This window comes from Phascolarctos cinereus, unplaced genomic scaffold (assembly GCF_003287225.1).
Source record: "Phascolarctos cinereus isolate Bilbo 61053 unplaced genomic scaffold, phaCin_HiC Scaffold_3;HRSCAF=262, whole genome shotgun sequence".
In the NCBI taxonomy this organism is placed as follows: Eukaryota; Metazoa; Chordata; class Mammalia; order Diprotodontia; family Phascolarctidae; genus Phascolarctos; species Phascolarctos cinereus.
The window spans coordinates 160033129-160048508 of NW_027555736.1; the positions used below are offsets into that span (position 1 = coordinate 160033129).

The 15380-nt window shown below is 36.6% G+C and overlaps 1 protein-coding gene across 1 annotated transcript in view; it reads left to right on the top strand.

Annotated features, from left to right (window-relative positions):
• The window catches only part of WDR72 (WD repeat domain 72), a 302460-nt gene that overhangs the window by 187595 nt on the left and 99485 nt on the right, over positions 1 to 15380 (top strand). Inside the window, 1 exon segment of the mRNA XM_078151250.1 lies at positions 6269 to 6348. Within this exon segment, the coding sequence (XP_078007376.1) occupies positions 6269 to 6348 (80 nt within the window).

A 15380-nucleotide genomic window follows, 5' to 3' on the forward strand; every position in this document is an offset into this window, starting at 1 on the left:
TTTGCTCTTGTTGATTAATTAAAAAAAAAAAGATTGAAGGTGATGACCTTTCACTACCATTTATGGAAAAACATATATTAAATCTAATTGGACTCATTTGCATTAAGCATTTCAAGTACACTAGGTACAGTAATTTAACTGAGGAATTACAGTTTTTCAAAAATCTGAACCACCATTTAGCACCCCAGGCAGTCCTCTAAGATTATAAGTTACAGATAGATTTCCAGTGTACATTAGTACTTCTTTATATAGGTTTGGATCCAAAACAAACAAACCCATTATTATTGTAGACATTTGACAGTTTAGAGCTTTTATTATGATAAATGTTGTCATAATATTTTAATCTATTGATTTTCATTTGAGTAACATCATAGATTTTGAATCAATCAAAATGCATTTATTAAGAATATATTCGCATCTCATAATTTGCTGAATATCATAGATATCATCTGAAATCAGCACAAGGAAAGTAAAGAGTCACTGTGATTATGACTAAAATAATTATAGCCACAAAGTGAAAAAAGGCCCCAAAAGGAGGGTATCGAAGCATGGTATTATCATTTTATTAAAACTTGTACACATATTTTTTCACCAGATAAAATAGATATTAGGCTTTTATGTTAGGTATGTTTTTGTGGTTTTATTATTTTTGCTTGTGGTCATATGCATAATGAGATATAGTTTCTTTAAAAGCATTATCCTATCTCTCAAGTTTTAGGGTAGATAGGTGGCACAGTGGATAGAGGACAGGCCTGGGATTAGGAAGACCTGAGTTGAAATCTAACCTCAGATACTCACTAGATGTGTGTCCCTGGGGAGGTAACTTAACCCTGTTTGCCTCTGTTTTCTCATCTATAAAATGAGCTAGAGAAGGAAAGGGCAAACCATTCCAGAATCTTTACCAAGAAAACCCCAAATGGGAATATGAAGAGTCAGACATAACTGAAAAATAACTGAACAACTCTCAAGTTTTATATCTAATAGACATCATTAACCAAGACAGACAAAGGGCAATTTAGAAGGAAATATCTCTTGCTTAGACCCTGTGTAGTCTTGGGCAAAATATTTGATCTGCCCTTATCTATAAAACAAAAGTGTTGGTATAGATGAACCCTAGTCTCTCTTCTACCTTAAAATTAGTGATAAGTTAAGGGAGTGTTAAATAATAAAAGGGATAAGAGGAACAAAAAATAGCATGTGCCAACAAAAATGTTGCATATTTAGATGCTGGGAGCTGAAAAGAAAAAATTCTCTATAGCTTTTCTCGTTAGTCAGTTAAAATTTCTCCTACATGCCAATTGACATTATGTCTGTATTTCTTAATGCTACCTCTTCTTTTTTGCTACTTAGAAATCGGATTACCAAAGTTGTTAGAATGTTGCGTGAAATGAGTCAAAAGGATCTAAGGAGCTACTTGACAGTCAAATGTAGGTTCATGAGTGGTCAGATTTGGGGACAGTATTTCAGTGGCTCAGTGGCCTTTTCTTTTTGACTTATTTCCAGTTCTTAGCTAAATTATTAATGAATGGGTTTGTCAGAAGACTTATTCTGATTTCTGGTTAGTTTGAAAACTGGAGAATTTGAGAACAGACGTAGAAACCTGAACATTATTTTAGGAACCCATGAATTCAAAACAGGATGGTGTTGGCTCAACTCTGGGATAGATGATTAAATTTTTAAAAAATTTGAGAACCCCTCCAAAAAAGAAAATGGCTATTTTTAGCACCATCTCCGTTGAGTGATTTATTTGAATTTTGATGTCTAAATTAGATTACTCTAAGCTCTACCTTGGCACCTAGCTGGCACAGTGGATAGAACTGGCCCTAGAGTCAGAAGGACCTGAATTCAAATCCAGACTCAGATATGTACTGGCATTGTGACCATGGGCAAATCACTTAACCCTCTTTGCCTCAATTCCTTACCTTTGAAATGAGCTGGAGAAGGGAATGGCAAACCACTCCAGTATCTTTGCTAAGAAAACAACAAATAGGGTCACAGAGAGTTGGACACCACAGCAATGACACAACAACCTACCTCACCTTAGTCTTATACTGCTTTTAATGTTCTTTCATCACACGTTTTTATCCTTGGATTAGGTTTTTATCTGTAATAACTAACCATGGTGACCATATTTTTTAACAACAAATGTGTTTAATTGAATGAAATCACAATTAGATCTGTCAAAAGTAGAATTAACCCTCTTACAAAACTGCGAGCCTCCCATTAATGGAGATCTTTAAGCAAAGGTTAGACAACCACTTGCTGGGGATGATAATAATAAGTATCATTTACATAGCATTTAATATATGTTATCTTATTTGGTGTTCTTATTTTCTATGAACTAAATCAAAAGACAACATGGTCTGACAAAAATTTATACTCTAAAACTAGTGTTGTTAATCTGCTCAGCCTCAATATCATAATTATGTTGTTTCCCCTCTAGAGTTTTGAATTACAATATCACTGATTTTAGATAAATCTTTTCGGATGATAGTGAATATTTTTACTGTCCTAAGTGCCTAACATAATACCTGGCACATAATAGGTGACTAATAAATATTTTTTGATTGACAGACTGCATAAAAAGCTGGGAGTGGCATCCTGGGAACTTCTGGCAAAGCATGAGATTGAAGTAGTAGTGCTATATTCCTCAGCCCATATTCTTTTTTTTTCCTTCCTCCTCCTTCTCCTGTTTCTGCTCTACCTCCTTTTTCTCCTCCTCTGTATTGCCTTGGGCTTCATACTTTGGGGTAACTGTGGATGAAGAAGAAAGAATTAATTCTATAGTTAGTAAAAGAGCAAGACAGGAATGACAGAAGAGAGAGGATTGGAAGGACTGACGGATTGCGATAATGAAGTTCATCTTCTGTGTGCGCATCACTATTAAATATCTTACGTGTTGGTATAGTAGAGGGGAGTGCTTATTCTCATAGTGACATCAGGACTATTCTTAACTATTTATAATTAGTTGAGCACTGTGTTAAGTACTGGGGATTCAAAGAAAAAAGTACTACCCCTGATCTCAAAGAGCTTAGTTTCTGATGGGGGAGACAACATTTATAAATCAGAACATACGAGAAAAATAAAGAGAAGATGGAAGCTAATCTTAGAGGAGATGGTACTGGGTCCTCAGAGGAACGGTTCCAGGAGGAAGTAGTGCTTGAGCCAAGTCTCAAAGGAACCCAGGTTTTCTGAGAGTCAGAAGTTGAGGAGATCATTCTCTTCTTGGGAAACTTCCAGCACAAAGATACACAAAGAGAAGATAGAAAGTCATGTTTAGAACAGTATTGCTAGATTGTAAAGTACATGGAGGGTAGTACTATATAAGAATACTAGGATAGTAGGAAGGATCCAAATTATGAGGAGCTCTAAATGCCCAACAAAGGAGTTTATATTTGATCCTTGAGATAATATGGAGCCACTAGAGTTTATTGAGGAGGGGAGAGTGACATGGTCAGATCTGTATTTTGGGGAAATCACTTTGGCAACTGAGTGGAGGACAGATTAGAGTCAAGAGAACCTCTAGGTAGGGGACCAACCATCAGTCTATTTTAATAGTCCAGGAAAGAGATAAGGGTCTAAACTAGGTTCCTAGATCTGCAAGTAAAGAAAAGGTGAGGTACAAGAGATTTTATGAAGAAATAATATTTGGCAACTTATTGGATATGTAAAGCAGTAAACAAGAGGGTTGTCCAGAGAATGACATTGAACTTTTGAATCTGGGAGACTAGAAGAATTCTTGACAGTGGTCATTTTGATAGTTAATAAAGAAATTCATAAGAGAAGGTGGATTTGTGGGGAAAGAAAATGAGTTCTTTCATGTTGAATTTGATATGTTTATGAGACATGGACTTCGTGATATCCAAATGGTAGTCAGTTATAGAACACTATAGCTCAGTTAAGGGATTAGGGGTAGATTAATAAGTCTGGTACTCATCTATATTCAGATAATAACTGAACCAATAAAAGCTGATAGATTAACAAATGAGATAAAATAGAAGAAAATAAAAGGAGAAGACCCATGATAGAGCATTGGGAGATATCCACCATTAGGAGGGTATGACATGAATGAAGATCCAGCAATAAAGACTGAAAAGAAGCATTCAGAAAGGTTAGAGTTGATCCAAGAGAGAGAAGAGTCAGAAAAACTCTGAGAAAAGAGCATATCCAGGAGGAAAGATTGGTCCACAGCATCAGATACTGCAGAGAAGTCAAGGAAATGAGAATAGAGAAGATGTCATTAGATCTGCCACTTAGAGGTCATTGATTGGATAGAGCAACTTCAATTGAATAAGTCAGAATCCACATTGCAGAAGTTTAGAAGTAAGTGGGAAGCACCAATTGTAGACATTTTAATTCTTAAAAATTTTTTTTAATTGTAGACATATTTTAAGGAGCTTAGCTGAAAAAGAAGGAAGATATATAATCAAAGCTTCCGGAAGTGGGCTATACTGCCCCCTGGGGATTCTGGAATGATCCAGCCAGGGCAGTAGTAGCCTTGCTTGCAATTGTGGGGGGGGGGGGGAAGGCATTGAATAAAAATAAGGGGGCAGCGGAAGCATAAGGAAAGAAGAGAAGAAAATTTTGAATAACCTATTGTACATGTTTCATCTGTTGTGTAACAAAGTTAAAATCATAGTGATTATGTTACTTTCCAAATGAAAATACAAAATGCAAGTTATAATTGATCAGTGGTAAAGTCTGGCAACAGGTCTTAACAAACAAGTGTTGGCAGGTGAGCCTTTTGTGCATTGTCAGGAAGTCCAGCATGCATTGGCAGGAATATGTGCATGTAATAACTTGTTTACAATACAGTTCTATGTGGTTACATGATATGGTATTACATCATCAAAATTCCAATGCAGGAAAAACCCCACAAATTTACAATAAATTATTAAATTTAAGACATATCATTTAACAATATTTTCTATTTTGTTAAATGACACAATAAAAAAAACTGTTAAAGAGTTAAAGAAAGTAGATTTCCAGGGGAGCACTGAGTAATTTTTTTTGAAAAGGGGGCAATAGTCCAAATAAGTTTGGGAACCTCTGTTGTTAGCTGGTAGGTATGCTAGGATCTAGTGAAGCTTGCTTTAAGGATTGACAAGAGTTGAAACATGTTTGTAGCCAAGAAGGAGTAAGTGTATTGCCAAAGATTGCTTGTTTCTTTACTCCCCAAGAATCAATCCTCTTGTCATTTCACAGGCCCATCATTACATTTCTACTACATTCCTTTTCATTTCAGTATTTTTTTATTATTCTTCTCCAGTCCATAAAGAAAACACAAATGTAAACAGCTTTGACATGCAAATGGCTGAGCTTTGCTAAGGATTTTGCTCTTTTATTTTTTTAAAGATGGAAGGTCTTTTAATGTGGCATACTAAATATCTTGGTGACTAATATATTTCTTTTTTTTATATTGTATTAATTTATTTATTTTTAGTTTTCAACATTTACTTCCACAAGATTTTGAGTTCCAAATTTTCACCCCACCTCACCCCTCCCCCCCACCCCAAGATGCCATGCATTCTGAATATCCCTTCCCCTAGTCTGCCTTCCCTTCTATCTCTTCCCCCCCACTTCTCTTATTCCCTTCCTCTTCTACTTTCCTGTAGGGCAGGATAGCTTTCTGTACTCCATTTCCTATATTTCTTATTTCCCCGTTGCATGTGAAAACATTTTTTTAAACACATGTTTTTAAAACTTTGGCTTCCAAATTTTGTCACTTCCTCCCTCCCCACCCACCTTCATTGAAAAGGCAAGGTTATACATGTGCAGTTATGCAAAACACTTCCATAGCAGTCATGTTGTGAAAAACTAACTCTATTTCCCTTAATCCTATCCCGACCCCCCCATTTATTCTATTCTTTCTTTTGACTCTGTCCCTCTTCAGAAATGTTTGCTTCTGATTACCCCCTTTCCCAATCTGCCCTCCTCTCTATCATTCCCCTGCTCTCTTGTCTCCTTCTCCCCCTGTTTTCCTGTAGGGTAAGACAGATTTCCATACCCAACTGAGTGTGTATGTTATTCCCTCCTTAAGTCAAGGATTTTGCTCTTTCTAGAAAAATAATGCCTACTAGTTGAATGTTTCAAGATGTGCTTACTTTCTCAACAAATAATGACATACATTTGAATTGACTATGAAGTGTGAATTTTCAGAAACTGCAAATAAACTATTATCTAACAATCTAATACAGCAGTCACCTGCCTCAGAAGCTGAATGTTTTGAATACTCCTAAGTCATAATGAGTGCTTTGCATGTTTCTAGGTAAAACTGAATTTCATTTTCCTGATGCTGATCTTTCCCTGGTGAAGCTAGTTTCCTGCTGGAGGGAACAATCTGTACAGGTAGGAGGCAGTTTATGCTGTGAAAGACAGCTCCTTGATGCTATGACTCAATTTGTTGTTTGACACACATTCCCTTTACTCAAGGACAATATATGTTTTATCAATACATCTTCTGGGTTTAACAAGTAGGGCTAAGCATTGCCTGTGGCAGGTCTAAGGCATAGAAAGAAACAGAAGAAATGTGAAAAATATGAAGGAGTGAGAGCAAGAGAGAAAAGAACAAAGGTGTTCTGAGGGTGGAAAACCAGCCCCACAAATTACAGGAGCTCCTTCTTCTAAAAGCTGCCCAATTCAAAACTGAACTCCTAGAATATTTTGCCTTGGGGTAACAGTCAGTCTGTCAATAAACATTTACTTAGTATATTCCAGGCCCTGTGCCTAGCACTGAGGCTACAAAGAAAGGCAAAAGATAGTTCCTGCCTTCAAGGAGTCCACAATCGAATGGAGGAGATAGGCAAACAACTATAAATATATATGTGTATATGTGTATATATATATATATATATATACATATATATATATATATATACATATATATATATATATATAAGCTCTATACAGAATTAATTCAAAGTAATCAACAGAGGAAAGGCACTATAATTAAGAGAGAACAAGAAAGACTTCCTGTAGAAGACTGGATTCAGGCTGGGACATGAAAAGCAGGCAATCCAGGAGGTATAAATGAAAGAAAGAGTGTTCCTGCATGATATATGTGATCTCATAGTATATTCATTCACATTCTATCGTAATGGGTTTTTTTTTCAAATGGTGGCCACTTAGTTCTCAGATCATAAGATGATTATTTTCAGGTCACTTAAGAGATGTCAAATTTTGATAAAGAAGTGAACTGCAAGTTATGCATTTTATATACATCCCTTACTTTCTAGTTCCACTTTCCCCACTCAGGCTCTTACCTATACAACTGCATTAGTCCATGAACTGGTTGCAATGGCTTCAGTATCTTTCTTCTACATATACATTAGGTAGATTAATCTCCCCTGAAATAGGGCTTTTGTCACATTATTGTGGTGTGCTGCATGTCTTTCAACGGTGGCCTCCATGGTCAACTTCAAACTTCTAGACCTCTTACAATCTGTTGCCAGGCTTATCTCCTATCAAACCCTCTATTCTAACAAATCTGGCCTTCTCATGTTACTCTAAAACATTATGATCATTCTCTACATCTAGACCTTAACCCATACTGTTCCCTGACTGTGGTGTCTTCCCACCTTTCTTTCAAAAGTTAATCATTCTTTCAAAACCCTGCTCAAATCCAATCTCCTGTGTGGAATGTTTCTAGACTACACGAAAATCTCCTTGCTCTGAGTGCATTGTGATATAAATAATAGGTGTGTCTTCTATAGTTCTTAATTGTAGTATCACTAATTTAGCATTTATTCATTCAAAAGCTATTTATTATTCATCTACTGTGTGTAAAAGCACTTTACTTGGCTCTGGGGGAGAAACTGAGAAAATTAAGACATGATTCCTGCTTGTATGGACTTTATAATTTAGCCCTTAACATATACTACTGGGAGGGTGAAAGGGTTTCTTTAAATGATATTTTTCACCTATATTTCTTTTTTAGATAACAAGGCTATAATTTCCCTTGGGGTAAGAACTATGTCTTATCCTTTGAATTCCCTGTATATATAAGCTTGTGTGTGTGTGTGTGTGTGTGTGTGTGTGTGTGTGTGTGTGTGTGTGCGTGCGTGCGCACGCGTGCATATGTAGCAACATGGTACCTCTCACAAAGTAGATAATCAAAAATCTTTTTTGACTTGATTAACTAAATGTAGAATTTTCATCCGTTATCCCACTGTAAGGAAGATACTGGAACATAGCCTTTTATGCGGTAACAGATGTGATGCTTCCAGGGGACATATGGATGTTAGACTCTCAAACTGTATCCTCATGAATATGTTATGGTTCTCTTATCTAAGAATGTTACTCATTTTTGTCCCCAGATGTTCCTTTTCTCCTTCCCTTAGTGTTGTTTCATTTGTCCATCTTCATCCAAGGGCATGATTTAAAATAATTAAATTATTATTAAAAGCAGAGATATTAATTGCACAGATTGCACATTCCATTCAATTTCATGTATCATCCCTCTCAAGGCAGAAACTTATTTCCTTCAGGAGTTCATTCTCTTTCTTCCCCTCTGTTACTTCCCCCCAGAGAAAGTCAATGTCTTATAAAAGAACTCTCATCTTCCTCATGAAATAGAAGTGAGACTCAAGCCACAATTTACATCTGGATTAGAGAAGGCTGTAGAAACTTCCGTTGTTCCCACAGTTTTAGCTGCAAGAGAAAATATGAGCACAGGTTTACGCTTCCAAGAGCCCAGAAGCTCCATTCCTTCCTGGAAGGCCACTTCAGGATCAGCCAGTTCCTTTCCCTTTTCTATTCCTACTTTCCTTCATCACTGAAATCAGATTTTGCACAAATGCCCCAAAGGCTCTTTCCTACAGAGTGCTACCAGAAGGCAGAATGGCTCAGCTACCTGGTAGCTGTGATCACAGAATACAGAAGTGAAAGGAATCTGAAAAGTCATCTCATCCAACCCCTTTATATTAAACTCAGTAAAATTGAAATTCAGGGTTATAGTTCCCTCATTTCACCCAAGTAGTAATTAGCAGTTCCAGCTTCAAACCCAGATCCTGATACTAAGTTTACTGCTCATTCAACAGCTCCACACTTCCTTTCTTATGTTATGTTCTAGGTATTTTAAAAAAATATATTTTTCTTTGAAGACTAAATCAAATTATAATATCTATATGACTCTGGGCAAGTCATTTAACCTCTCAGTGCCCCTGGATTTGGATTGTCACTGTTGGACAGAAGCTTTGACTTTCCCCATATTAAACACCTCTGTCTAGCCCCTCAAAGAATAAGTTAAAAAGCAATTACCTTTCCATGTTTGTAAAAAGAGAGGATTGTATGTTGCCTGTAACAATGAACTATATGTGTGTGCACAGATACATACCCACGTATATATGTATACATATATACACACACACATATATGTATATATGTACATATATACATATATATGTGTGTGTGTATATATACACACACACACACACACACACACACACACACACACACACACATTCAATATTTATCTCAACAGCCTGGTATAATTGAGGATAATGTCTGAAATTTGGAAGAAATGGATTCAAATACTTTCTAAGACACTTAATAGCTGTGTGACCCTGATTAAGTTGCTTAGCCTCTCTTATTCTCATCTGTAAAATGGAGATAATAATAGTACTTACTTTGTAGGGTTATTGTAAAGATCAAATGAAATAATATATATAAAACATCTTGCAACCCTTAAAGCAATTATGTGATAGACGATATAATACATAAAAATAAGCTATTGTTATTATCATTCTGTGAGGGTAGGTTGAAAAGAATGGTTCCAAATAGACCATCCTGCTTTCTAGAAATTAAGGGAAAAAAGCATTTGTTAAATGCATACTCTGTGCCAGACATTGTGCTAGGTGTTAGGATATAAATTAAAAGAACATGGTCATATATCTCTATAGTCCCTGTTGTTGGGGAGGCAGAGGCTAGTGAATTGGTTGAGTTTGGGAGTGCTGAACTGCAATAAAGCTAAAACTGTTTGGGTATCTGAACCAATATGGTGAACTCTCAGGAGCAGAGGGCCGCCAGGCTGCTTAAGGAATGGTGACCTGGCTCAGGTCAAAAAAGAAAGAAAGAAAAAAGAACAGATTAAAGCTTCTATGTAAACCAGTATTAGGATAGGGCCTTTGAGTGACCATTGCATTTCCAACCTGGTTGAGACAGGGCGATACAGACTTAAAAATGAACAACAATAACAACAAAAAGTAAAACAAACCTGCCCCAAAGAAACTCAAATTCTCTCCCTTAGAGTATAGGGAAGAGAATTTTTGCTGAGAAGTTACAGGAATAGAGTGGAGACATAGATGATTGTCACAGCCTTTCCAGAAACAATATAAGTATTCATTTGATTACTATTCCTGGAGCAAGAGATGGAAAACAGGAGGGTTGAAGGGTGAGCATATAAGGACAGGCTAGATGGAAAGTTTTCTTTGGTGAATGGATATGAATGACTGGGCATCATGACCTGCCTTCCTCTGCTGTTTTTCGAAACACATAGACTCACACAGAAAAAAAGAAAAGAAAAAGAAAAAAAAGACAACCTACTTATCCGTTACTTTTCCCACTGTCCAAACACAGCTGACCTTGAGAAACAGTGCTGGGGAAGAGATGGGGAGGTAATGGCTTGCAATTTACATGCTTTTGATACTGCAAGTTACTGGAAGCTCTTAAGATTCAATATGCTCACACTCAGGAGTGTCAATGGTGGACTAGAATCCCTTGGGAGAAATGCTGCTTAACTGTAAAACCTGGAAAAGCACGAAGGGCCAGAGTAAGAATGAGTGATGTGTAAATGTTTTTTGCACACAAGGATAGACAGGCAGGAAGCAGAGATTTATAGACACCTTCACGATGTCTTGGGCCGTTTTATGGCACTTTGTTGTTGTAAGATGTTAGGGAAAATCATTACAAAATGTTATTTGGCTGGAACACTGTAGTAATTCCAGTAATGAATATGTGATCCAGTTTCATGATAGCTTCTTCCCAGGCAGTGAATTGTATAAAGGTGATTTTGAATCTATGGGCACACATGCATAGAAAAGGCTAACACTTTGATATAATTCTCCTGAAAAGACTTTTAACTACTTTTTTTTTGGGGGGGGGAACATTTTGTGATCACAGTCACGTCAGGTAATCTGTGATTTACAATTAAACTGTGTTCAAAAATCTGACTTATTTTTGTAGTTTTAAACATAATGGAACATTTTTGTTAGGATCATTCAAATGTATCTTTAACCATTAATATCTACCTTATACACATTTAAAAATATTTTATAGATACCATCAGTTTTTACATCACCTACATTTTACCCTGTACCTGTCCCCGATATGCATTTTATTACCCAGCAATAAGGTAAGATCATTGCAAACTAGAATTCTTTTCAGTTTCATTTATTGTCAAAAATTAATATCGACTTCTAACCTATTATTATTCCTGAATAGAGTAGTTGAATTAGTAACATTTGAAGTCTTTTCTATTTATAAAATTTTAACTTAATTTAAGAAATACCTTGCAAATTTTTTGCCCAAAAGTTATTGAGTCTTGCTGGTTTGTTTGTTTTTAGTATTAAAAATTAAGCGTAAGGTCAGGCTTACCCAGGAAGCTGAGACTAGTGGATCACTTGAGCTTGGGGTTATTAGCTAAAGCCAGCCATACTGGTTTCAATTGTATGTCTGCTCGAAGTTCAGTACCAATATAGTAAGTGCTCAGAAGGATTTTGAGGGGGGGGGGTTCACCAGGCTATCTGCAGAGGGGCAAATTGGTCCAGGTCAGAAATAGAACAGGTTAAAGTTTCCATACTGATCAGCAGTGGGAGTGAGGCCTTGAGGGATTGCTTATTTCCAGCCTGCATAAAATGTGAAGACCTGGTCTTCTCCATCCCTCAAAAACTGTATTACCACTCATATGTCAGTAAGTGACCCTTACATCCTCAGTTTTCTACTAGGCATTATTGGGAGTACAGAAGAACATGATTCTTCTTTACTTATTGAGTTTAAAGTCTAGTTAGGGAGGCTATTCCAATATACATAAGATGACAGTAAGTGGTGCAAAATACACATCATAAATTTTATTGAAAATTCCATGCAATAGAAGTCCAAGTAATAAGAAAAACTTAAGTAAAGTGTTTGTTAAATTTGCACATAACATCAGGCTGGGAGGGATATTAGCATGTCGGATGACATAATTTGGCTAACAAAATCCAGAGAGGCCTGAATGGTGATACTTGAACAGGTTTTATAAAGCATCTGTGCATAAGGCACTAGATTATGCAATTAGATGATATGTAATAAGGGTAATGATAAGAAGAAATCAAGTCCTATACTTTAGCTCAAAGTAAAGCATGGGGGCGGGGGGAGATGTAACTAGACAACCATTGCCATGAAAAAAATCTGAGCATTTATTGGATTGTAAACTCAATAAAACTTGAGATGGAACATGGTGACAAAGAATTTAATGTGATTTTAGCCCCTATTAACTGAATTATAGAGTCTAGAATAAATCAAGTCAGATTTTGACTTTATTCTACCCTCTTTAGACCACATCTGGGGAATATCATATTTATTTCTGGGCCCAAAGGACACTGACCATGTAAAATTTATCTGGAGGGATGGGGCCAGAATAATGGGACTTGAAGCACTGCAAAGTTTGGTTGAAAGAAATGAAAATATTTAACTTGGAAGAGAGAAAACATATACTCCCTTTCTTTACATATATATGTATATATACATATATATGTATGTGACAACTATCTCCAGATATTTATAAGATTCTTATGTATTAGAGAAATTATGATTATATGGTGGTGGCTGCTCTTCATGCACAAAAAGGATGAAAATAATATCATTATGTTGGGATCTAGGTACAATATGTCTGACTGTGGCTGATCACACTAATACAAGCTTGGAAGGCTCTACCACAGGTTGGGTACAAATAGTCCATATGAACATTTGGAGTGGAGCTGCCTCTAAATTTGTATATCTCACGTTTCTTTTGAGGTATTGCAATTCTGCTTTGCTAACAGAGCACAGTGCCTTCTTTGATGCAGGCAGGCCAGGCTGTGAATTCCTGTGCCAGTGTCTCCCATGTCTCACAGTTGATTCTAAAGTTCTTCAGAGAGACCTTGAGAGTGTCCTTATATCAGTTCATATGTATGAAAGCTTGCATTGTGTGAGTTCTCTGTAAAATAGTTTTTTTAAGACAAATGTACATTTGGCACTTTAACTACATGGCCAGCCCATCAGTTGCACTCTGTAGTAGCTTGACAGTTCAGCTGAAGAAAGGACCTCAACGTCTGGTACCATGTCTTGCTAGGTGATCTTCAGAATCTTCCTAAGACAATGCAAATGGAATCAATTCAATTTCCTGGCATGGCACTGGTATATTGTCCAGGTTTCACAGGCATACAAAGATGAGGTCAGCATGATGGCTCTGTAGACCTTCAGTTTGGTAGGCAGTCTAAAACCTCTTCTTTCCCATAAGCCTCTCAAACACTGAGCTAGTTATGGCAATGCATCTGTCAACTTCATAATCTACGTGTACATCCTTGAAAAGTATTACTGCCAAGGTAAGTGAATTTATCCACAGCATTCAAAATTTCTCCATTTGCTATAACTAATGCTTTCATGTATGGTTTGTGCAGTGCTGGCTGGTGGAGAGCCTCTGTTTTCATGGTGTTAATTGTCAGGCCAAAAAAGAGCGTAAGCAACAGAGAATGGATCCATACTCTATTACATCTCAGCCTCAAAGGCTGCATTGAGTGCATAATCATCTGCAAACAAAAAGCACAGTTAAAGCTGGCGTGATTTAGTTGGGCACATGAGACATTCACAAATCCAAATAATGGGTCTGTAGGGCATGAGTTTCAAAAGAAAAAGATAAGTCTTTTCATGAATGCTCTACACCCTCCAAAGCATAGGGGGGAGAAGTGGCCAATGAGCAAGCATTCTAGTAAGTGCTTTTAGCACGAGTGTTTAGTAAGTTCTTGATTTTACATTCAAAACTCAGTCTTCTGACTCTTGTTTCCGGTGCTCTTTCTGTATGTCGTGTTTCTTCTACATGAGTTCTGAGACCCCTAGATGACATCTTCAATTTTGCTATATAATCTCTAAGGCCTCAACTACTTTTGAACTTTTCCAATTTTGTGATGTTGTTGTAGGGCCTTGATGTTATCAGAAACTATTATTTCTTAAAGACTTTTTATCAGGAAACCAGTACCGTCAATGTGGTATATAAGAAGTTAATGTGGTGATGGTATATATTGAGGATTGGAATATGGAAAGCCTAAAGTCAGGAAGAGTAGCTCAGAGGTTTCTATAGAAAACCACTTTCATTATTTTCAATTCAATTTGATGAACATTGATTGAGCACTTTGTGTAAGGCTCTGTGTTAGGCACTGAATGTACAAAGATGGGAGAAGATTCAATCACTTGTCTCAAGAAGCATCCGGTCCAATCAGGGGATAAACATGGGCACAAATAGCTGTGAATCATCATGGCAAGGGTAACAGAGTTGTCCAGACAATGTACCATAAAAAATTTGAAAAAAAAAGAATGGATCATTTTTACTTGTAAAGATAAAGAACTGCCTGGTGTAGGAGGCAGTACCTTTACATTTATCAGTTCTTAATTACAACCTGTTGTTTTTCTTTGCATCAGGACAGTTCTAGATTAGTATCTATTCAGTTAATAACAAGGACAGTTTCAGAGAATGATGATACTGGACTTGGAGTCAGGAAAGCCTGGGTTTAAATTAGACCTCTTATACTTCCTAAAGAACTGTGCAACTCTGGGAAAGTCACAAGCTATCGAATTTCAGTTTCTTCATCTGAAAATGATCAGAACACCTTCCTTATATTGTGGTTGTGAGGTCCCAGTGAGATAATGCAAGAATGCAAACTCTTCCAGGAAAATGTAAATTTTTGAAGGGTAATGACTGTTTTTGTTCTTGTGTCTCCTTAGTGCCTAGTACATTGCCTGGCACTTAGTAGGTAAAGTAGTAAAGCCTTGTTAAATTCTATTGAATTGAGTAATATATGTAAAGTGCCTTTCAAACCATAAAGTACTACATAAATACCTGCTATTATTAATAATCAGAGGCAGCATTGTAGAATCACCGTGTGTTTAAAAGGTAGGTCATTTTTTTACTAGCAGTGGCTATGTTTGATATTGACGTGGTGTAGATTTTGCATTGGCTATCTGCATTTTGAGGTTATTTGCAATTGGTTGGGTGCCACCCACAAGTCACTTTTGAGTTAGTAAGTGTTAGGGCTCTGAGTATGTAATCGATTCTGCTTTTACTGTCTAATGTTTTGCATGGTTATTATTTCTCTTCTTGTTTTTTGATGATATTCATATTGATTATGAATGTAATAGGAATTTATAAT